Source organism: Anolis sagrei, chromosome 2 (genome assembly GCF_037176765.1).
Source record: "Anolis sagrei isolate rAnoSag1 chromosome 2, rAnoSag1.mat, whole genome shotgun sequence".
NCBI lineage: Eukaryota > Metazoa > Chordata > Lepidosauria > Squamata > Dactyloidae > Anolis > Anolis sagrei.
Window position 1 is genome coordinate 51175982 of NC_090022.1, and position 24176 is coordinate 51200157.

At 39.9% G+C, this 24176-nt stretch overlaps 1 protein-coding gene across 1 annotated transcript in view; it reads right to left on the reverse strand.

Annotated features, from left to right (window-relative positions):
* C2H3orf20 (chromosome 2 C3orf20 homolog) overlaps positions 1-24176 on the reverse strand; it is a 63219-nt gene that overhangs the window by 5935 nt on the left and 33108 nt on the right. Inside the window, exon 13 of the mRNA XM_067465540.1 lies at positions 19724-19866. Within this exon, the coding sequence (XP_067321641.1) occupies positions 19724-19866 (143 nt within the window). The remainder of the gene's footprint in view (positions 1-19723; positions 19867-24176) is intronic.

The following is a 24176-nucleotide window of genomic DNA, read 5'->3' on the forward strand; positions in this document are numbered from 1 at the left end:
AGCTACACTGTAGAATTAATGCAGTTTGATAACACTTTAATATGGGCTCATAGCTATGAAATGATATGAGTTGTAACCAAAGAGTACTAGTGCTTCACCAACTACAACATCCAAATGGCTATTGTAATGTGGAAATGCACCATGCAACATTACCTTAATCTGATCTCTTACACAGTGTCAAAAAAGAGGAAACACATCACCTCAAAAGAGGACACCAACTCCCATAAAACCAGCTGCAAATCTAGAAATAAATAATGGAAATATTGTGCCCGGGTGACTTGTGTGCTGACAGACTGCAGATCTGGAGTTCACTTTGGACAGCCTTCAAACAGTCACGTGGTCTCTGTAAAATGGGTCTTTTTTTGGAATCTTGTTCCTTACCCATCATATGACATTCCCTGACATAGATCTACTTTCGGTGGGGCTCTGTGGCACAAGTGAGGAGGGAGCATAGTAAGTCGCTGTGGAGGCAACACGGGAGGCTTCTCATGTTGCATAGGTAATAATGGGGGGGGGGAAGCCAGGTGGTGGACGCTTCCCCCATGGGATGGGGGAGGGGAAAGCCAGGCAATGTGGGACATGGAGCAACAGGTATGCTCTACAATGCATGGCAAATCCTGGTCTTAATATACTGAGGTCCTTAGTCCCCCCAAGAGCAGATCCACTGAATCAAATGTTAAATGGTGAGTAAACATATAGGAAAAAATATTGATTCTATGAGTTTACTCTAATTAAAATAATGGTAACCATTTCCCCTGACATTAAGTCTAGTAGTGTCCGACTCTGAGGGTTGGTGCTCATCTCTATTTCTAAGCCGAAGAGCCAGCGTTGTCCGTTGATGCCTCCATGGCCATGTGGCCAGCATGACTGCATGAAGCACCATTACTCTAATTAGAACTAACAAAAAGATTTAGGCTATTTCCCACCATTATTGTCTTCATACCATGTTTATTGACTGCTCAGAAGCATCTCACTTGCAAGTTAGGGAAATGGGACACCAATCCAAATAGATCTTTGTCCTTATTGAGAATGGCTTTTCTTACCAAAGCTAAACTGGAAGCTTTGGTAGATTCAATCAATAATCTCTTCTCCAGTATTTCAAAGTAGATCAATTCTTACTGAGCTCCAGCTATTTCCATGATAACTATGGAAGCAAATTCTGCCTTCTTAAAAAATGAAAGTAAACTACAAAACACTCTTGCATGTTTGTGATCCCAATCCCCACATGGTCAAGGAAACCCACTGGACGGCCCTGGGCAAGTCACACTCTCTCAGGCTTAAGGGAAAGCAATCCCCTCTACATAAATCTTGCCAAAATAACACCACAATATTTGCCGCGTTGCCGTTCCCCCCATCAGATGAGAGATAGAGCAAAAAACAAACAAACAGGTAGCTCCATTGGAGCGACCCAAAACACAACCTAGTGTAATGGAGACTCCTTCTTTGGAGACTTTTAAGGAGAGGCTGGATGACCATCTGTTGGGAGGTGTTTTGAATGCAATTTTCCTGCTTCTTGGCAGGGGGTTGGACTGAATGGCCCACAAGGTCTCTTCCAGCTCTATGATTCTATGAACTTAACCTTGAATTAGTGGTGAGAAAGCATCCTGCAACACTTCCTCACCACTTCAGGGATTAATGGGGCGGGTCAAGCCAGCGTCATCTGATGGCGCTCAGCAGGCCCCAGCGCAAAAGAGGAGAAATGGGCCAAAAACCACATTTGTGATAAGGTCCCTAGACATCTTTTCTAGCAAGTACCTACACTGGTACAGAAAGGTTATTATAAGAACCACTGAAATAAAAACACAAACACAGCAGAAGCTATGCTCACAATATTCCCTTCACCCTTTTTAAAAAGAAAAAGATTACACCCATGGCTTTTGTTTTCCTTCGAACTTTTGTGCTCTTATAGTTGCAAGTTGTCTACCAAACGAAGAGAGAGGGATTGCATCTTGATCGAAAGAGACAACATTAATTTCTTTTTCCTTATCCCTGCACAAAGTCTAAGGAAGATTTAGTTTACAATTGGGTTAGATAAGAATCTGCAGAAATCCCAGAGGGTCAACAAAGTAATTCACTCCTGTGACCCATCTTTCGTGGAAGCTCCAGGGCTTAATGTACAAAAGAAAATGCCTTTTGCAAAGGCCAGTTCACTGGATGTTAAGTGAGATTACGGGTACAGAGGCAGGTATGTGTGAAGATGCCCTTTTGGACTTCACAACTTTATCTTTAAGAGAGAGGATGACACAAAAATATACTCAGGCAAAGATTCATCATGGATTTCTCTAGTATGGCAACTTGGCCCATTATTTCACCAGCAGAACCTATCTAAGAAGTACAGATATAACAGAGAAAGTGGGGGGGGGGGGGATAAGTGAACTTTTTATGGTCAGCCTTCTATATCCATGGATTCTGCATCCACAGATTTAAACATCTGTGGCTCGCAAATAACCACCCCCTCAAAAATTACCAATTTCACAAAGCAAACCTTGATTTTGCCATTTTCAACAAGGGACGCCACTTTACTATGGCGTTGTATATAATGGGACTTAAACTTCCATGGATTTTTATATCCATGAGAAGTCCTGGAATCAAACTCCAGTAATTACCAATAGCCCACCTTATATTGTTGTGAGCTGGGTTTACAACAAGTTCACAATTTCAGTGGGTTTACTGGCCATTTTTTTCAGCCTGGGACATTCTGACACCAGTATGATTGGCCAAGAAACAAGCAAAAAGCACCTCTAAACTCCAAACTAAATTCAGCATCATGTTCCACTTCACTTTCCCTTTAAGCACAGAGCCCACCAGCTCCCATTCCACGACATACAGCTACTTCCGCCAGGGCTCTGTGCTTAAAGGGAAGGCAAAGTGGAGCATACAGCCACAGCGGCAACATGGGAGGCTTCTGATGTTGTGCCAGAAACAATGGGGAGGTGGGCGGACAGTGATTCTCCCCATGGGATGGGGACTTGGGTGAGTTGGACAATGCGGGGTGTGGGGAGAAGGATTCCCTATGCCCCCCCCCCAACAGGCTCTGCCGGAATTGCCACGATGTGTGGTGATTCTAGCAGCCTTTGTAATGAGGTCATAACTGGACATGGACAAAAGTTCACCTCTACTTTTGAAAAATTAAACCCTTTAATGCTTAAAATATTAATTAATGTTATTAATTAATTAATGGTAACACAGCAGGTTAAACCACTGAGTTGCTGAACTTGCTGAACGAAAGGTCGGTGGTTCGAATCCAGGGAGCGGGGTGAGCTCCTGCTGTTAGGCCCAGCGTCTGCAAACCTAGCAGTTCAAAACATACAAATGTGAGATCCGTAGGTACAACTTCTGCTGGAAAGTAACAGCGCTCCATGCAGTCATGCGGGCCACATGACCTTGGAGGTGTCTATGGACAACACCGGCACTTCGGCTTGGAAATGGAGATGAGCACCACACTCCAGAGTCAGACATGACTACACTTGTTTGGGGAAGCCTTTATCTTTGCCTAATGTTATTTTATGTATAATTTTATATATTTTTTTCTGCAAGTGGACACCTATTTTAAAAGTAAAAGTAAAAGCTTCTAGGAGAAGTAATATACCTTTTTATTTTTGCCACGTGAGTTGGAGAAAGACATTTTGCCATGTGAGTTGGAGAAAGACATTTCTGGCAATCACAAAATGCTTTGAGGCTACTTGGCCAATTTATACTCATTTTAATACACACAGTTGAAAATCTATGACACTACCTTTGTTTCACAATTTCTTTCCAGAGATTGATAATTAATCTATTACTACAGTGCCAACCAAAAGCAATGAACAGCATCCATCTGAGTGTCAGACATAAAAGAAGGCAACATCTGTTCAAATATGCAAAATAAAATTGGTAAATGTGAATAAGGCTGGAATGACACTGTTTGCATGAGAACCGGCAGTGTGTTTCATTATGTCTGTGGCTGTCAGGATGCATTACAAATATAAAAATTAAAACGGTATAAACTCTCATTATGTGTCAAAATGTTGACTAGAAATGAAATGTCAACAGGAGGCAAACTAGAATTATAGGATCTATAGTAATGACTTCAGTTGAATTGGTCAGTTCTTATCACAAGTGGCATGACTTTCAATTTGGATCCCCTGGAAAAAGTATTGCTCTATTTAAAAGGATAATTCAGAATTGGGCCCCATTAATTTTAGGTATCTTCTTTTACAGCTCTTATTCTTTACATTGTTCCTCAAGTTAAGATTTTTTAAAGCAGAGTTTTAGTAAGAAAACTAACTTTGAAAGGGTTAAGTTAACAGGGAAAACTTCATTATAACAAACTGGGATGATTGTTTTACCTAATGAAGTGATCAGCAGAGCCCATTATGAAGTTTCCCTGTAGATCTCTTCTTAAGATTAAATGCAATGCCAACTTGGAGGTTTCTCACATTAGCTATGTTCCCTTTGTTCTCCCAAACACAATTGGGTGGAGAGGTAAATTAAACTACAATCCTGACTGCTTTCCAAAACCCAAATGCATAGGTTGCAGTTACAAAAGTGCTAGAAAATGCTGAAATAGAAGTGCATCAGTAAATAAAAAGATTTAACTGTATAGTTCCATGATGGCGAACCTATGACACGTGTGTCAGCACTGACACGCGTAGCCATTTTCGATGGCACACAGCCGCATGTGGCCGCATACAGAGAAGATGGGGCCACATCCCAAGAAGAACATTTCATCCTCGGCTCCTACACCAACATTTTTCTATAATGCCGAGATATATGGCATTATAGAAAAAGCAGGTAATTTAAATAATTAGTTTTTGGTTTATTAAATACAGTTATATATTACAATAATATATATTTGTTTTTAAACTATAAATATCATGAAATTATTGGTTTTTCTCGAAGTGACACCCCACTCGGGTCATGCTCGGTTTTTTGGCGAGTATTGTCACACCAAACTCAAAAGGTTGCCCATCATTGGTATAGTTGGAACTCTGTAATAATGGAAAAGGTGCCCATGGTTTTACTACCTGCATCTGAGACTTCTGACAATGGGAGAAATAATTTCTAGCATAAGCTTTCATTGACTCTGGATGCATCTAGATCAGGCATGGGCAAACTTTTTTGGACTTCAACTCCCACAAGCTTAAGAGGCTGAGGGGGGAAAGGAAGGGACCTGAGGCTGTTAGGAATTGTGGGAACTGAAATCCAAAACAAGTTTGCCCATGCCTGATCTAGAGTGTAGAATTAATGCAGTCTGGTGCCATGTTAACTGTCATGGTTCAATGCTATGGAATCCTAGGATTTATAGTTTTGTGAGGCACCAGAGAAGGTTAGAGACCTTGAAAAACTACATTTCCCATAATTCCATAACATTGAGCAATGGTAGTTAAATGAACTTGCTGACTGAAAGGTTGCAGATTCAAGTCTGGGGAGCGGTGTTTCTTCATATGCATGGAGTGTTTTGGAGTGAAAATGCTGATTTAGGTAAATGTCATTACACCTAATCACATCACCCACAATGTTAGAAGGGCCTTTAGTTGCTCATTATATATGTCATCTTCTGTCAACAATGCCCATCAGCCCTTTGTATTAGACAAACAGGGCAGCCTCTATGCCAGAAGATAAAGGAACATAAATCAGACATTTGGAATGGGAATACACACAAAGGAGCACTCCATGCATTTGAGAAAGTAGACCATAAGTCTGTGAAAACATTTGCTACGTCTTTCTCTCAGTCTCAAAGGTACTAGAAGATCCCTTTGCACACTGATATTCCAGACTGACATGGCCATGTTGATGAATTCTAATGGCATACTTGACTTTGCTTTTATCCCAAGCCACTATATTTTTGTGTCATGACTTTTAGTTCACAACCCTATGAGTATAGTTGCTCTCACTCTTTGGAAGCCACCCTGGAGGGCTTTTTTCAGCTAAAGAAGAAGTTAAAATGCTTCAAATAAATAAAAAAAAAACATGCATGCTCACATACAGGTTCTTCACTCCAAATCCTTTTTCTCAGCTTATCTTTAAAAGACTGCCAATGGGTTTTTGCTATATGGATGGACACATAACATGTTTTTTCCACCCTGAGATTTCATTTTAAAATTGTATTTCCATGTCTTCCTACCTTCTTTTAAAAAAGAACCTGAAATGAGATTTCAGTGTGATTGCCTTCCCAAGCCCTGGGGATAAGACGATCTAGAAATCTAACTGAACAAAATACAATTCCTTGAAAAGCTTTTCCCTGCCTTAAGTAACACTCCATGGTGAGAAAAGAAGGGAAATAAGAAAAAACATTATTTTAACCCATTCTTGTTGGCATCATATATACTGGAAAGATTTGGCCATGGTCCTACCAATTTACTTAAATTCCACTAATACAAATACTATCAGCCGGGCACATCTACACTGCATGATTGATGCAGTTTGGTGCCACTTTAACTGCCATGGCTCAATGCTATGGACTCCTGGGAGCTGTAGTTTTAAAGGTCTTTAGCTTTCTCTGCCCAAGAGTGCTTGCACTCGGTTGTATTTGTATATTCTGTAATTGCATATATGCTGTAAACCGACCTGAGTCCCTCGGTTGAGGTGAGAAGGCCGGTATAGAAATCTTCCAAATAAATAAAATAAAATAAATACCTCACCAAACTACAGCTCCCAGGATTGCACAGCACTGAGCTATGGCAGTTAAAGTAGCGACAAACTGCAGTAATCCTAGAGTATAGATGCAGCATTCCTGGAACCATCACACATACCTCACAACTGTCTTGATTTGACATGAACAGTCATGATGAATCATGTCATCTTATAGTTTTTCAACTGCTTTTAAAATGTCACAATTGCTCTCTTCTCCCACTTTCCCCCTTTACTCTCAGCTTACTTCAAATTCTGCAAACTGAATTTACAATATAGAAGTAGTTTGCACTCAGTTAGGGGAGCACACTACTCTAAACACAACCTCCCTATGTCTGGGTAGTTCTACAAGGATAGTGGGCTTGAACTGGCCTCTGCTTGGTGGCCCAAAAGGAACATAGGTCACACAACCCGGTTGAAGGGAAGGAGGACCCCAAGGATAAAGTAGGCGGCTGTCCCATTGCTATAGTCAGCACTGATACACAGAAAGGGGGCAGGAGGGGATTGCCATCTCACATCTTTGAGCTGTCTGAGGCCAGTGAGTGCAGGGTGGCTGATTTAATTTTGAGGGCATAGATTTTGTGGTTACTTTTGGCCCCCAAACCAATCCAGATCTCAAAGGATCGAATTAAAAGACAATACCTTGTTCCCCTAATCACCCCCCAGACCCTTAAACTTTCCAAAACAGATACAAAATGAAGAAATCAGCTCCGAATGGCAGCCAGAAGAGACAACACATCATATTTTTCAGGCTAAGACTATGCAGGCTAAGGCTAAGGCCTGCCAGGTAGGCACAGGAAAGAAAAATGGCCCCTTCCCAATTTGCCATTGCGTACAGACGGTTTAATCCAGGCATTGGCAAAGTTTGGTCTTCCCGGTGCTTTGGACTTCAACTCTGACAATTCCTAACAGTTGGTAAGCTGACTGGGATTTCTGGGGGTTGTAGTCCAAAACACCTGGAGGGCTGAAGTTTGCCCATGTCTGGACTCTAATTCCTTTGTCTGAGATACATTTTAACTGCACGATACATGGGTTGATTAGGTAATGTATATACAGCAGCATTAAAGTTTCTACTCAGGTCTGAAGGGTATTGGGATGACAAGCTGTACCTTAATACTGTTGCCCATGTCTTTGTGTCAAAGTCTATGATGTTCAGCAAAGCAACCCACCATGGTAGCCCACCAGGTCTAAAGAGTTGTTCTCTATTTTGGAGCAACAAAGGGGTTGCTTCAAAAAAACAAAACAAAAAAAAAACACCTTTTCCAAAGGCAAAAACAGAGCCCAAATGTCTTGGGTTTTGGACATGGTTTACCGGCAGTTTCCTTACTTCTTCCAATACTTGCCTTACTTCAAAATGGGTTTTATGTATTAGTAAAATTTCATTGTGTGTCACCACACTCAATTATTCACAGCAATGGATAGAGACGTTGACTGACTGCACAAGCATTAATGCAATTTAGGAATGGAAACTACTGGCTCCCTGATAATTTATTACAGACAATTATGCAGTCCAGGAGAAAGTCAGGAGCTTACATACAATAAATGTGCAATCCATAATCCATCACTAACTGGAACATATACCGGATATCCCCAGTTCTTTAGCCTCCTTTGGATTTAAAGCTTTATTTGCAAAGAGATTTTATTCCTATTGCTTCCTGTTTCACAGGATCCTTACAATCATCACTTTGATTGAAACAATAAGCATGCAACAAGAATGGGCATTAGCAGACACAAGAGGCTTGCTCTTCTTCCATTGTAATCTGATGCAAATAAAATATGTTAAAAGTCTACGTTCCCCAAAGTACATTTCAAGCAGGTGTCTAACTATCAAGCTTTGAAGGGTGGGGTGGGGGAATATTGGAAAAAGCCAAAGGCACAATTATTTTCTGCATAGTTACACCTCTATATACTTGTGTATAAGCTGACCTCATATAAAAGTCAATGACAGGTTTTGGGGGCAAAATTGTGGATTTTGAAATCACCCATAGAAAAAGGGGAAAGCACAATCAATGCCCCAGGACCAGATGCCCCTGGCCGCTGCCATTGCCATTTTCCTGCGCAGGCATTCAAAATGGCTTTTCACCACTATACTCAGAGAAGGGAAAAGTTTCTTTCTAAAAATAAAAGTTAAGGTACAGTATTAACTCTTACCAAAAAGGAACTATCCCTTTCTCTGAGTAGTGTTATGAAAGGCATCCAGGGACAACATAAAACCAAACACCTTTTCTTTCAGTGTTCCTTTTGATGGAAAGTGTCAAACAGCCACATCTTTGGATAGCACAGGGAAGGGTTAATAATACCCCTGTGGTGTTTGCTTTGCTGTTTGTGCCCCTGTTTAGAAGATTTCACCTCACTTTCTGTCTCTGTGATAATTGGATTTTGAAAAATTTAGGGTGTTTCTCTCACTTCCTGTTGCCCCCCCCCCCATTCTTAACTGTGAGTCATTTATAAGTCGGATGTTTGCAACTTAGGGACTGTCTGTATATCCAATACCACTTTGAGTTTCCTTGGGAGAGATAAAAAGAGGTATAAATAAATATAATAATAATTCTAAGTTTTGCTACAGTCCACATCTAAACCATGGGGATATGTCATGTAATCTTCCAACGTTTTGCAGATGAAAACTGGGATATAATTGGAGAAGCAACATCAGACTGTGGTCAGGATGGCAAAATTATTAATGAGGAAGAGAAAAAAAAGTTAGCAGAGACCACAGCAGTTTGCTTTTGGCTGAGCTAACTGGAAAGGGCAAGACACTGCTGCTGCTGCTTCCTGACCTCTCTTATTGCCCCCAGTTGCATTTAAGCACTTCTCTTATTATCTGTTGCCTTCATGTAAGTCAGTGGTTCTCAATCTTTTTTTTAACCAGGAACTACTTGACCAGGAACCAAATTGACCAGGGGCCATTCTCCAATATTAGTACCAAAAGGCTTACGAATCAGTTTTTGGACAACTTTAGATTCAGTTTGGTTATTTGGGGTGCTAATTCAGAAAAATGCATTTGATAGACCACATCAGCTCTAGCTTCTGATATAGAACATATGCCATCTAGTAGTTGCCATCTGCTTGCCCACAGAAAACCATATTTAATAATCTAGAGCTGATGTGGTCTATCCAAGAGGCCAGGGCTGGTCAGTGACAAGAAAGAAGTGGCAGGTGGCGCAAAAGGAGCAGAAATAAAATAAAATAAAGAGGAAGGAGGCTCGCGGATCAGATTTTCATCCTCACAGCCCACTGGTCATCTTTGGCCCACAGGTTAAGAACCACTGATGTAAGTTGTATACCATATATATGTTCTCTGAGTCCCAAGCTTTTTTGAAGTTTAAAAAAAGGAAAAGAAAAGAAACCTTTTGTAAGGGAAACCCAGTACTCCTCTTCTCAACAGCCCAATAAGAACTAAGTATGCCTTGTGATGTGTGAATAAGGTTGTGTGTGTATGTGTTGATAAAGAAATGAAATGGCGTCTACTGGAAGAGGGCATGGATCATGCATTTGTTTTGCCTTATTTGTCTTGAAAAAGTGCTTGGGTGTGCACCTTCCTTTCACTCCTCCACCTTGCTTTGTTCTAACAAGAACTATATTGATTATTCACTGTGAACATGTAGCAATCTAAGCAGAGGACAGGATGTAGAATGAGTTTGCTTATTTATTTATTTAGCCTGTCCTTCTCATAGCAAATCCAACTACCTTCACCTCTTCCTGAAAGCCAGTGCCAGATATTTCTTTAGCTGACCTTTGGATGAACAGATTTTCCTTTCTGCCACTTTCTAGCATTCCTTTGCCATGTCGAATGCATCCTATTTGACCGGCCATCAGTCAGTTTTCCTGCCCCCAGCCCCAAGCTGTTCAGAGTGGCAAGCAGGGAAAGAAACACAGCTGCTGTGTTTTTATATATATGTGAGTCACTATTTGGACTGTGACCACCTCAGTACTTAGTGAAAACTCTACAATCCTGAGTAGCATTAACTCCATAGAATTCACAAGGGCACTAATTTGTTGACCTTATTTTCACTCCAGTTTCTGGATGTGATCATTTGACTTAAATAAAGTGGTATTCTTCTCCATGACTGATCAGACATCTTTGAAATTATTTTGGATTCACAACTCAAAAAAATATTCAGTGCCAAAAGATGTTTGGGATAATTAAAAGTTAAGAGCAGCTCATCATGTGTTATTGCTCCCGTTGCCAGTTCTTCCTCATTAATGCCTTTACAAAGTGTGGAAAGTGCAATAGGCCATGACCTTATCTATTTTCATGTTTCCTCAAATGGTTTCCAAATCCACTTCATTCATGGTTTCTCCTTCCCAGATGCAATAGTTGTGGTTCCCTCTTTCTTTCAACTAAATGACGAATTTCAGAATTTACTCTTTTCTACATCCCCAGCTCTCCATTCTACATACTTCTGTCAAGGCATCTTCTTGGCCTGGATCCACAGTACTATTCCAACAAGAAAACTTCAATTTATAGCTCCTCATGCCTGACTAAATAATTATTTCAGGTGAACAGAGTAGAAGGTAGGAAGTCATAAAACAAGTATGCACTTTGATATGAGGCCAAGTAGGATGTCATATATAGTACAACCCCCTATTATCAGTGGTTCTCAACTTGTGGGTCCCCAGATATTTGGCCTTCAATTCCCAGAAATCCTAACAACTGGTAAACTGGGATTTCTGGGAGCTGTAGACCATAACACCTGGGGACCCACAGCTTGAAAAGCACTGCCCTACATCCACAGGGATACATTCCAGAGTTTCACATGGATACATGGAACTATGGATCACAGTGAACCATATTACTTTGAAAGGGATGAACAACAGAGGCCCAATCTAGACTGCCATTATCGTGCAGATTGAACTGCATTATATGGTCAGTGTACTGTAGACTCACAATAATTCAGTTCAGTTAAGTAAGACTGCATTATATAGGTTTACACAGACCATAACATTTAGTTTGATCTGTATTATAATGGCAATGTAGATGGGGCCTGAGTTACAGAAATGAAGGTGTCATTTCCACAGAAGATCCTAGATGAATAAGTGAAATGTGAATAAGTTAAATCTCTTAATATCAAATGAACTGTGATGGATAAGTTGAACATATGTCTCATACAAAATAGAGGAGACAGGGGACATCTTATAGTAATGATCCAAAGCCTTCAACAAGCTTTATCTGGACCTTCTTCAGTTGACAGTACAGAACAAATCTTCAAAATAATTTTAAAAAGAAAATACAGTATTTATATTGCAAGTGCTACATGAGTATAGAGTTCTGACACAAGAGACCCCTTTCCTTCTGTTTTACAGGACTGCCCAGCCCAAAATAATATATGATGTACCAGTTCCTTGCCTGATGTCTTATTTGATATAAAAACTATAATTTGATTAATGTTACCAAGATCTGATTGTAGAATGTGAGTGGTGGTTCTGAATACATTTACTATTATATTTCTAGAAATAAGATCTGATTGGTCAGGGTGTTTGATATAAAGTCAACAACCCCCAAAATGGAATTTTGATGCTACAATACCCATGAAGGAAGTCAGGGGCAAATTATGCTTCTGACCTGGGAAAATGGTTGCAGTGAAAACATGCTATCCCACTACTATATCTGCTGGATTCAGATTATTTTAAGAGAGCAAGAAGGCTTGTAAACAAGGAAGACCAGTGCTTACTGGCTTTCCATCTTATCTCACTTCATCCCCCCAGTAAATGATACGCAAACCACAGTGACGCATGAAAGATTTCCTGGTCTTTCTAGTTCACATGGACATATCTTGTTATCAGCAGGGAATGGGTCATTTCCTAAAAATCTATGGGCACACTCGCACCCAAAACAGGCATGGCAAAATTCTACTGGTGGCAATGGAGTGGAGCTCACATGACCAAAAATGACCCTTACTTACTTATTTCCATGAGAATTTTACAGGTTTGTGCCTGCTATGATCACAAGCTCTGAAATTTCAGGCACTATAAAAAGGCATAACATAAAATGACAAAATAACCCCTGCCCCATTATAGATCACAATACACTGTGATTATCACTACTTTCAAAATGGAGGGAACGTAGTTTTTATGCAGTTTCTAAAATATGAAATATCTTACCTTTAGAATTACATACACAATTAATGAAAAAGTCCAATAACAACTACTTTATAAGCCAGATATGAAGTGGGAGATAACTTAAATTAATGCTGTCCCAGCTATCAAGGTTGCCAGAAAAGTAAGTCCTCTAGCCTCCTTGAATGCTGTCAGAGAAAATAGTACAGGGACCAGCAAACACGAGTCTTCTGTTGTAAATGGCTTACTCATTTGTACACATCTAGCTACATGCTTTGAATGGATGCCGCTCCTCAACTTACTACACTCCTAAAAGTCTGTAAATCTTGTTCAATGGCTGCATATGAGACCCACGCTGCATAAAATAATGCACTCCTAAGTGCAAGGCTGACAGGTGGGAACATGACCTCTTGTTGCTGATGAATAATTGGGACTATGTGAGTACATCCAGAATAGATTGAGGGAAGGCAATATTTTCAGTGCAAAATAAATTAAGCACCTTTGAGGAACACTCATCCTTTTGATCTATTTGTGTATTTTAATCTATTTCCACAACTTTTGACGTGTGTATAGTATGGACTAGTAATTTTAGTTTTTTACTTAATCTCATCAGTGCACATAAGATATAGGAATGATTTGGGATTGAGAAAACTGTTTCCTAGCTTTTTAAGGGGGGGGGGTATATGAAGGGGCAAAGGGAAGTGGAGTGAACAAAACAAGACATATAAAGTTTAAATGCATTTCACTGCACATTCTCATGTGGGAAATTTACCTTTAACAGAATAATAGTGAGAACCATTCACATTTTTTGAGTTTCTGCCTTTTTCTTCTGGTATGCAATCCCCCCGCCCCCAAGTTTTCCTGAGACAATAGGATTGTCTGTCTGTGGCAATCACAGACCATAGTGCAATGTAAGAAGGAAGGAAGGAGACCTTCCTTCCCACATTGTGGGACACAGCAGTCCTTGACAGGTGGAGAGCATTACTGTGGGAAATCACATGAAAAGAATTTTAAAACAGGAAGGACGGGGTCAGAGATTTTAAAAGGTGCAGCACCATGGACACTACAGCCAGAGTGGTTCATACCTTAGTTATCTCCCAACTAGGCCCAGGTAAAGCCTCCTATGTGGGGCTGTCAGCATAGGTAGCGGCTTGACTGTTGGATTAGGATTTTGAGAGACTAGGGTTTAAATTGCTGCTCAGCCATGGAAACTCTGAGCCCTTCCATGCAGCCATATAACCCAGAATATCAAGGCAGAAAATCCCACAATATCTGCTTTGAACTGGGTTATCTGAGTCCACACTGTCATATATTCCAGTTCAAAGTAGAAAATGTGGGATTTTATTCAGTTGTGTGAAAGGGGTCTCGCTGGGTGATTCTGGACAAATCCTCAGCTTCAGCAAAGTTTGATAGATTTAACTTAATGTCCTATTTACTGTTTTACACTGTTGTTATATTTGTTTATATTTGTATTATCTTGTGGCATAGAATTGTTGCCGGTGTAAGCCGCCCTGAGTTCCCCCTCAGGGGTTGAGAAAGGCAGGTTAGAAATGTGGGAAATAATAATAATAATAATAATAATAATAATAATAATAATAATAATAGATTCACCTTAGGGTCATAAGACTGAAAATTCTTGGAGGAGTACAATAGCAAATATGTGCAGCTGTCCATGAAATGTGTGCAAAACCTTCAGCTACTGTAAAATGCAGAGGTCAGGTTTGAGGATGCATCTACCCTGACACTATAATTCAGGTTGGAACGAGTTTAGGAGGAACTGGTTTCATTGTGTGCGTGCTCAGACTGTCAGTCATGCTTGGAACTGGTTTGAGGTCAGGATGGTGATTACGGTACATGGAATATGAAACCTACACTTTCCTCCATTTCCAGCAGTGATGTGAATTAGTGTTCTGGATGCATAAAGGGTGAAAAAGGGGAAAGTGACAGACAAGAGTGGGGGCAATCAATTACCCTCCTAGAGGGTCAATTAGCCCCCTGCTACCCAGCCATGCCCTTGTGGCATTTTGGCAGCCCACATTCTGGATCTTTTACTGTACTTCAGCAGGAGTGAGTATCTCCAATCTGCTCTATATTTTGTGGAGCCAATTCCACCATGGATCTCGGAAACGCTGGCATCTGCTGCAGCACATTTTTTGACACAACTTTCTTGGGACTTTAAAAATGAGTGATATATCTTTGGGTGCACACTACACTGCGAATTAGCAGTGCACATTTTGTGACCCCTGTGGATTCGAACCTGCTTCAAACTGCATTATATCATTGGTGTAGAAGGGCTCTGAGATTATCTTAACCATCTCCATGTCCTTCTTCTTCTTCTTCTGTAATAACCTGTTCAGAATCAGAGATCCTGGATGAAGACCCTGCTGCGAGTCTCATCACCTGAAAAGCAGTTGAGACTGTATTTGCATCTCTGGTGTTGAACTACCTTCCAAGAGAAGGCAGCCAATTCTATCTCTTTTGAGAAACCCAAACAAGCCTTTGCTTCTCAAAACCAGGTTTGGTTTGGGGAATTATTTTAATGGTGTGTTTTAAAATATTTAGAAACATTTTGGCCCATTTTTAAATGTTTTTCTCTGTTGTGCATTACTTAAAGGAATCTGGTGGGCCAAGAGGAGATAACCAACCTAATACATAAATGTTTCACTCCAAAATTGCCTTAATCACTATATTTGAGGACTTGGTGAGTTACTTCTGCACTTTATAGGGACTAATATTGTACACAGCCACTATTTCTGTAGCTTGCTGGGTTTAATTGTATCTTTTACATTAATAGGGGTTTATTGTTGTTTTAAGTATAATTGGGTCAATTTTATTGTTATTCATTTTTACTTTTCTTTATTTTGTTGTATTTGTATATTGTTGCACTATTCAGTGCTTTCTGTGAGCTGCCCCGAGTCCCTTCTGGGAAATGGTGGTGGGATACAAATAAATAAATAAATAAATAAATAAATAAATAATAATTAGAGTATGTCAAGACAAAATGATCTGTAATCTGCTCTCATTTAACTAGTGACTCCCTGACAAAGGGGCTCCAAAAGTGTGGAAAAACATATTGATCAGCCCTTAAAAACATGGAGAGCCAGAAAAAGACACAAGGAATGATATAATATAAACTCCCTTCATGTTATGTGTGTTGTGGGAAAACTCATCTTGATTGTAATTAATAATTATGCTGCTTTTTTTTTAAAAAAAACCTGTGTTATAAGTTTTTTTAATGTTATTAATAGCTTAATTTCATTTTAATGCTGAGCTCCTGTATCTTTTAACTATTGTACTTGTTTAAATTTGTAAGCCACATTGAGCCATAGTTTTGGAATAGATGCTGTATTTTAGAGGAAGGAACTAGGAAAACCACCACTGAGTATTCAATGCCTAAGAAAATTCTTTCAAATACATGGGTAACCATAAATCAACAACTGAAGACACATACACATACATTACTGGATGTGATCCCTACTGGAAATGGCTTCATCTGTAGCAGTAACTGGCCCGTTTGCTGCTTACTTGGCCTTTAAAAAATGCTTTGAGGCCTTTCCTTTGGCACTAAATTGAAATATTACCAGATTAGCTGGGTTTCATCCAAATTTTGGCTCTATTTATCTAGATTGATCTCTTGCCCAATTCCTCAACCATGTGGTTTCATGTCCTCCAGATTCAAGACATTGAACCACATGCTAGAATCTTGTATGGACGGCAGATGGTATCTCTCCCTTTATTGATTTCTAGGGTAAATAACTATACCTATAACAACCTGTAGATTTTTTGCTGCCTGAAGTGGAGTTCAAGTGACACCTGCTCTCCTTGACCTGACACCTTAAAACTGGACACCATAAAGCAATGTTTACAGGTGACCGAGAACTTCCCTCTCCTACAAGTTTTCTTCTTTTTACAATGTTCATTTCGTAACCTCGAGAGAAAAGTGCTATCTATCAACTGTCCAATGATTTTTAATTTTTCTTCTTCTTTCCATTAGAATGATTAGTTTCCTTTTAGGCTCAGAACAATACTTAGAAAGAGAATAGAGCAAGATGATATACCTGGCACTGTTGTTTTTCTTAACAGTCAACAGCCTTTTATCATTTTTAAAGGGGGGTTCCTAGGTGGCTAGCTATTCCTCAGTAGAAGGGGGATAAATTTGGCACCATCCACCAGTTCACCTTCTCTTTTGCCATGGAGTCCACAGACTTCCAATCCACAACACACAGTTACTTCCAGTGGCGCTCTGTGATAAAAGGGAAGGCAAACCCGTGCATGCTGCCACATCAGCAATACTAGAAACTTCCCACGTTCAACTGAAATCAAGATGAACTTTTAATGAAAGAAGAACTGGAACAGAAGAATATGGAATAATATAGAAAATATAAGATAGGACTGTTTGAAATTAGATGACAATGTTGCTCCTCTTTTTGTTTTAGGGGTGTATGGAATTTGTAATATTTTTAAGTAATGTGTGTAACGGTAGTAGCAATGAAGAATTAGATGTAATAACTATAATTCAGTATAATGTGTCTCCCTCTGTCCCTTCAACCCTTTTCTTCCCCTAACTCTTAAATATTCTAGAAATTAATCTATTAACAATGGCTATACCACACCCATCCTCCCCCCTTTCCCCCCCCTTTCCCCTTCTTTCCCCTGACTATTCTATTTTAAATATACTATATAGAGAGAGAGAGAGAGTGGGGGGGGGGGAGACACTTCCTCCTGTAGGATGCAGCAACAGGTGAGCTAGGTGATACAGAGTGTGAGCTGATGGGTGCCCCACACCTCCCAATGGGCACCACTAGATTTGCCACAATATGTGGCGATTCCAGCAGCCCATCTGATGACGTCATCTGTTGTTGGGGAAGGAGTTCCTGGTAGTAGAACTGGGTGGGACGTGAGGTAAACATTCCTACCAGAAAGTGGCTCTTTCCCGATTTTTTTTAAGGTTAATGTGTGCTAATACTCACATATCAGTATTAGCGCTACTCCACTTGAGAGAAAATATGTTTATTCACATGCATGATGGAATAAACAATAAAAATAGTAAAGAATCTAGTGGTTCTCAACTTGTGGGTCCCCAGATATTTTGGCCTACAACTCTCAGAAATCTCAGCCAGTTTACCAGTTATTAGGATTTCTGGGAGTTGAAGGCTAAAACATCTGGGGACCCACAGGTTGACAACCACTGACAGCCATGTGGCTAAAAACAATGCAAAGGATTGGAAATGCAGGCTAAGTTCTGAAGAAGAAGTTGTGACCAGTTATGGCAATCTCACCACAATTTGTAATGTGTGTGGTGTTATGGGAACACCAAAGACTGAGCAGAAAATGCAGCACCTAACAGATTTTTTTCAACAATGTAAACAACTCTATGATACTCATGCTGTGCAGTATGGACACACTGAAAAATTATTGAATTGGCCTCTCATAGGGTGCTGCCTTATGTTTCACGCTAATGCTTAGGAAGGCCACACCTGAATATGATTACTACTGGGTTTTACAGAAATCTGTGTTTCAGAGCAGCTACAGTATTTAAAGGGGCAATACTATGAGTATGTTGGAATTCAGCCTGTGATTGTGTCTAATGATCAGGGTACTCTGGATGTTGGGAATGACAATGATGTTTCTGAGGGTCATGTACCTAATGATGTTTCTTATGATGAGGTTTCCTTATATGCAGAGAATGACAATGGGATTCTTGTTCAAAGTGTCTTTTCTGATGAGAATGTTTCTGAAGGGTTTGGGGATGATGGTATGGTCCCTGGAAGGGGGCATTAATTGCTTCCAGAGAATTCCCAGGATTTTGTATATATTAAGTGCCTTGTTTGAGTTCATGAGTCAAGTTTTGTAGCTTTACCTTGGAAGTTTCTGTATTTGTTTTTCATGAACTCTGATGTACTTATTTCCTGGACTATTTGTTTCTGCCTATCTTTCTACCTAATTGGAGTTACCTATTTTTATGGAGTGGTTTTACTGCTACTGCTTTTTAATTATCTTCAATAAACAGCTTGCATTTTTACTCAGCTGTGTGGTGTTTAAAGTCAGAGGGCTTTCCTGGCCTGGAGTGCAACAGTGTACTTCTCCAGAAGTAAAGCCCATTAAGCTTACTCTCAGAAGGCAAGTACAGGATTGCAGTTTTAGTGACCTAGACAGAAGTAGCAACCAAGCTCATTTTAATTACTTTTTGAAGTGCTTCAGCACTTTAGCACAAATAAAAAACTGGTGCACACACATGTCCAATTGGTTTGTGATGCTAACAAAGCAATGGCATGTCACTCTGCACATGACATGGATGTATTGGTTTCTTCTTCCCTTTACAAAATATGATGGACTGTGAAGTAGCCTTTGGCTTTCAGTCTGAAAAAGATTACATTTTTTTCTGGCACTAAATATCAAAGCTGATGGGAAATGACAGTGCTCAAATCAGTTGTGAAAGTATTTTTTAAATCTCACATTTCCAAAAAGGCTGATGAGATATGAGCATGTGCTTAATGGTCATTCTGACTCTTATGGATTAGCAACCCAAAAATTGCCACTTTCCCTGCCTTCTAACAATGGGTGAAGCTATTTACTATGCAAAAGCAGATTTCTCTCATTTGTAAGAGTGTTGTCAAGAAATTTCTAAATTTTGTCTCATTCTCTGGATTGTTAAAACAACTTTGAGTCAAAAGCAAGCTATTGGTAATATTGATAATATTTGTATATGACTTTTTGTAAATATTATAGATCAATTAAAAGTGAAACTATTAAGCAACTTAACATTTGTAATGAATCTGTATTTCTAAATTTAGGAACCTGAAACACAGCAAGAAAGAATGAATATGTTAATTCTTCCTGCTTTGTTTTGCTGTCTACTTTTGTTTTGTGTCTGCAACTACAGTAGCTGACAACAAATTTAAACATGAAGCATTTTTCTCATAACATCCCATCCCATTCTTGGACATTTTATACTTTGGTCTCTGTAGTTTATATGGTAACCAGAAACCTCTGCATGACATTGCATCCCCTCTCCCCACTCCCATCTTTCCCACCAATGCCTTTCCTATTTTACCTAAATTTGAAACTTGGTGGCAGGAAGTGGCCCATCTTGCATGCACTGCAAACTTGTTCGATTTGCTTCAGCAGGTCCCTCTTGCTGTAGTTGTATCCGTTGAAAATGTTGCTCCCAAAGAGTAGGTTCCCTCCAGCATACATCTGTTGACAAACAGGCAGGAAGGAGGGGGACAAAAATGCTTTGCAATAAAAAATAAATAAAACAAAACCAAGTTTGAAGGCTCCAACCAAATGGCTTCCTTTTCCTGTTTTGCACAGGAGTCTTAAATGTTTTCACCCAGACATGAGGGGCTTTGACAGCTACTCACTCACATAGCCTTCCTGCACATTGATTTACACCACAGATGCTGAATGGAATGCTTCTGACTTGAGGGGAAGCAAAAAAGGTACAGTTCCTACATGGAACTCACTGAAAGCTTACATTTACTCTTTGGGATACTCTGCCAAGCCTATCCCAAGAGTAACAAGGAAGGTCAGCACACTTTTGCCTTAAAATGCATTCTCATGCTTCTGTACTCTAAAGCAATAAGGCTATGGCAGACATCTAGGTCCCATCTACACTGACCATCTAATGCAGTTTCAAACCAGTATGAAAGAAAGTGGTTTTGTTATATAAATGATTACACAGGAAATCTGGAACGTTTTAGCAAATGGTGATTACATAAACCACAGAGCACTGGTATACAGTAAAGCCTTTCTTTTGGCCACATTTGTGGCCAAAGCAGTTTCAAGCTACCTTTAATTGCATTAAACAGTCAGTGTAGATGGTGTTGAATTTTAACAATAATGGTACTCTAGTCCTTGCTTCAATTCACATTCCATAACATATATTGTATATAGTTGCAAGTATATTCAGAAATAAATTCTTTGATACATTGACAGCCAGTGTGTTATACTGGTTTGTATACTGGATTAAAACTCTGGAGATCAGGATTCAGTTCTCTGCTTAGCTATGGAAACTCATGCATGGAAAATCATATACTCTCAACCACAGAAACCCCTGTGATTGCTTCCCCTCAAAATCTCCATACATTGGAACTGATTTGACAAAACAAAGATGACATCAGATAGGTGAATTCAGCATGGGGCCTCTCTGTGAGGGTGACACTTTCCTCATGTGACCCAAGCCAAAGGATAGGATATTCACTCTAGGGTAAGGTAAAGTAAACATAGGTGTGGAGAAGGGCAGCTCAGTGTTATTCAGTGAGTTTGTTGTTGAAATTGAATGGGTTTACCAAATTACTTGTTGTGGGGACAGAAAATGAAAAGGTTCACTGTGCCCCCCCCCCCCCGTGACTGGCCCATGCTTTAATGCATTACTAGGTGCCCTCTCACAGCAGCAAACTGACGGATTTCCTGGTAAGCCTTGAGGAAGGAAGGAAGGTCACACAAAGAACACCTAGGCCTGAATCTTCTGTTCTGCCCAGCTGTAAGCAAGCTTCATCCGCACCCCTTTCTCTAACGATGCATCATACAACTACTGAACCATTTGGCAAAAAAACAAAAAATAAAAATAGACAGAAGAGAATGATAATCATTTTGAATAATAACACTGGGGGTACTGATGCACAACTAGGATGTTTCTGTCTTCAGGATTTTCAGTTATCTTATGCATAAGAGTACAGACGGCTCTTCACATGTTTTCAAATGAATGCTCATGCCAGAATGAAATCTTGTTCTTCATTTGTTCTAGTTCTACGTTGTAAAGAAGCACTAATCTTTAATGCCGCCAATATTCTGTGAGGAACCTTCTTTTAGATATCAATTAAGCTGCCACCAATATGTTTAGAGACGCTGGTTTGTGTCTCTATTTATCCTTAGTTGTGTTGTGAGGTGACGCTGGTAGTGTGGAATGCACCAAGCATAAAAGCAATGAAGGAGGCAGGTTTGAAATACAAAGAGAACAAGTTTTATTGTTAACAGAACGTAATTGTTGCAGTTTTGAGAGTTTGAACTTGGCACAAGGCTTGATGTTACAAAATGGCTGGTTTGAGATACATGTTTCTGATGATACAATTCTACAAACTTCTTCTTTAATGAAGTGCTTATACTACTTCAGAGTTCCCTATTGTGAATGTCCACACTGTTTGCCCTATACTCGGAACAAACCACTGAACACCAGTCTTTCCTTACTGGCAATCCTGCAAACCCCCTCTGTTAGATTCTTTTAACCTAAGCAATCTAACAAGGTAACACCTTCAGCTCTCTTGCTGAAGAAATATTCACAAATTCTAGGAACTACTGAATTCTCACAGCTTCACAACAGAGCCCTAACTGGCTATCCTCTTCCCCGGGTCTCTTCCACCGGACTGGAGCTTAACTGCCACTTTCAAACCTTTTCCTCCTTAAGCTCCGCCCACCTCCTCTGAGGCTTTGTCTTGTCACCATGGCAACCTATCCCTCACAGCTAGGCCATGGCAACAAATGTAAACCACAAATACAGTTTTAAACACATTATAAATAACACTTTATAATAAACATTATAAATACAGTTTAAACACATTATAAATAACACTTTATAATAAACACATCTTTACATACGTGTATTTGATTTATCTCAAATCAACATTTGTTTGGTAATTATCCCTGAAATTAGAATGGACAGGGCTGGGTCAGTAATATACAAGGTGTAACACCATTGAAGACATCCGTGGAATCACAATAATAGGCACTTTTTTGAGGGGAGGAGATCTCAGGGAGTGAAAGGGTGTGGATTTCCAAAGAAAAGAAAAGGTGGGCTGGGTGGGGTGGGACAGGGTGGGACAGGTGTATGCAACCTCAGAGTGTGAGGTGGAGACAGGAGAGACAAACAATAGATGGGGACAAAGGGTGGAGGGTTATAGATTAAGGCACATGAGCCAGGAGAAGTAGGTGGAGATGTTCAGTAAAACAAAGTGGAGGACATGGAGAATGAAGCATGTGGGTGGAGGGTGTGGGGAGGCAAGGATATGAGATCAGGGAGGTGGGACAGAGGGGATTCGGAAACAGTTGGAGCAGCCATCGGAAATGGGTAGCTGGCAACCACATGCTTGCCTTGTATGATTTAATGTGGCTTCCGCTCAAGGAACAAAGAGTTTATTATGAAGCCAAAGTTCTGTGGCTGCCTGGTAATTTGCGGTAGCCTTAGTTCTCAACTCCGTCAGTTGAAAGCATCTGATTCTGCAGTTCCCTCTAGTGGACTACAGCTTCAAATGCTACAGACAACTGGTTGCAAAAAATTATACAATCCTTCTGCTGCACCTCACATAAAGGGCAATAGGAAAAAAGACACACTTGCATGGGAAGTAATATATTTGCTGAAGTATAGCTTTTTCAAAATTGCTGGACAAATTCTTTCCATCTCGGTTACAAAGAGCAACCAGGGAGCCTAGGTTGTGAATATACAGCCCTACACTCCCTAAAAATATACTCTTCTGCAGGAACCACAAACAATTAGCACAATAGATGAAGATTCATTTGAGACAGAAAGCACTTCTTTTTATCACAATTTGAACTAATTATCATCAGTCACAGAGGTCTTGGGACCTTGATAGTTTGGGGATGCTTTTCCATATATAAACTAGCCCAAGAACAGAGATCTCCTGGAGAAGCCCTTCTCAGTGTCTCAACTGTGGGGTCAATACACTGGGAAAGACAGAGGAGAAGATCTCCCTTTGACATGGTTTCACATCTGTGGAATGCACGTCCCTTTGTGCTAATGCCATGCTAAAATGTTGTCAAGCTAAAACATGTTTTTTCTTTGTTAAAGCCTTGGGGACTTAATTGATTTCCCCCCAAAACTTATATGTAAATTGTTTTAGCCCACTTTGTTTTTATCCATCTAACTTGTAAAAGCAGTTTGTATGCTTTTTGTTTTTTAATATGCTTACATTATTCCTTCATCTTAAAATCTTATGTTGTTTTGATCTGTTTAAATTGTGTGATACACTTACATTTCATGATAACCACTGCAATTGTTATCATTGCAGTAAGTAAGTAAAGACTGCCTTAGGAGTTCTTCAATCAATGGTTTACTTTGATCAGGGGTTGGAAAATGCCCTTTTGGATTTCTGCTGGATTTTTCAATGACATTTGATACCATTGATCCATGTATCCTTTTGGACTGCCTGATACAGATGGGTTTAGTGGATATCACTTTGACAATCATTTCAGTCTTTCCTTGTGCGTCAATTTCAAAAGGTTGTGCTGGTGAACTTATTTTTCACAACTTGGGCACTGGAATATGCTGCCCTACAGCACTTTCTCAAGTATTGTTGGACTGCAACTGCTAGCAAATCTAGCCAGCAAAATCAGTGATGAGCAATGCTGGGAACTGCAGTCCAGCAACATCTGGTGGGCTACATGTTTTCCACCTCCTCCCTATAGAGGAAAAGAATATTTCCTATATACTTTAACAAATACATTAACTGATTAAAATAGACTTTTTGGAGATACCTAGTGTTTCTAAGTAA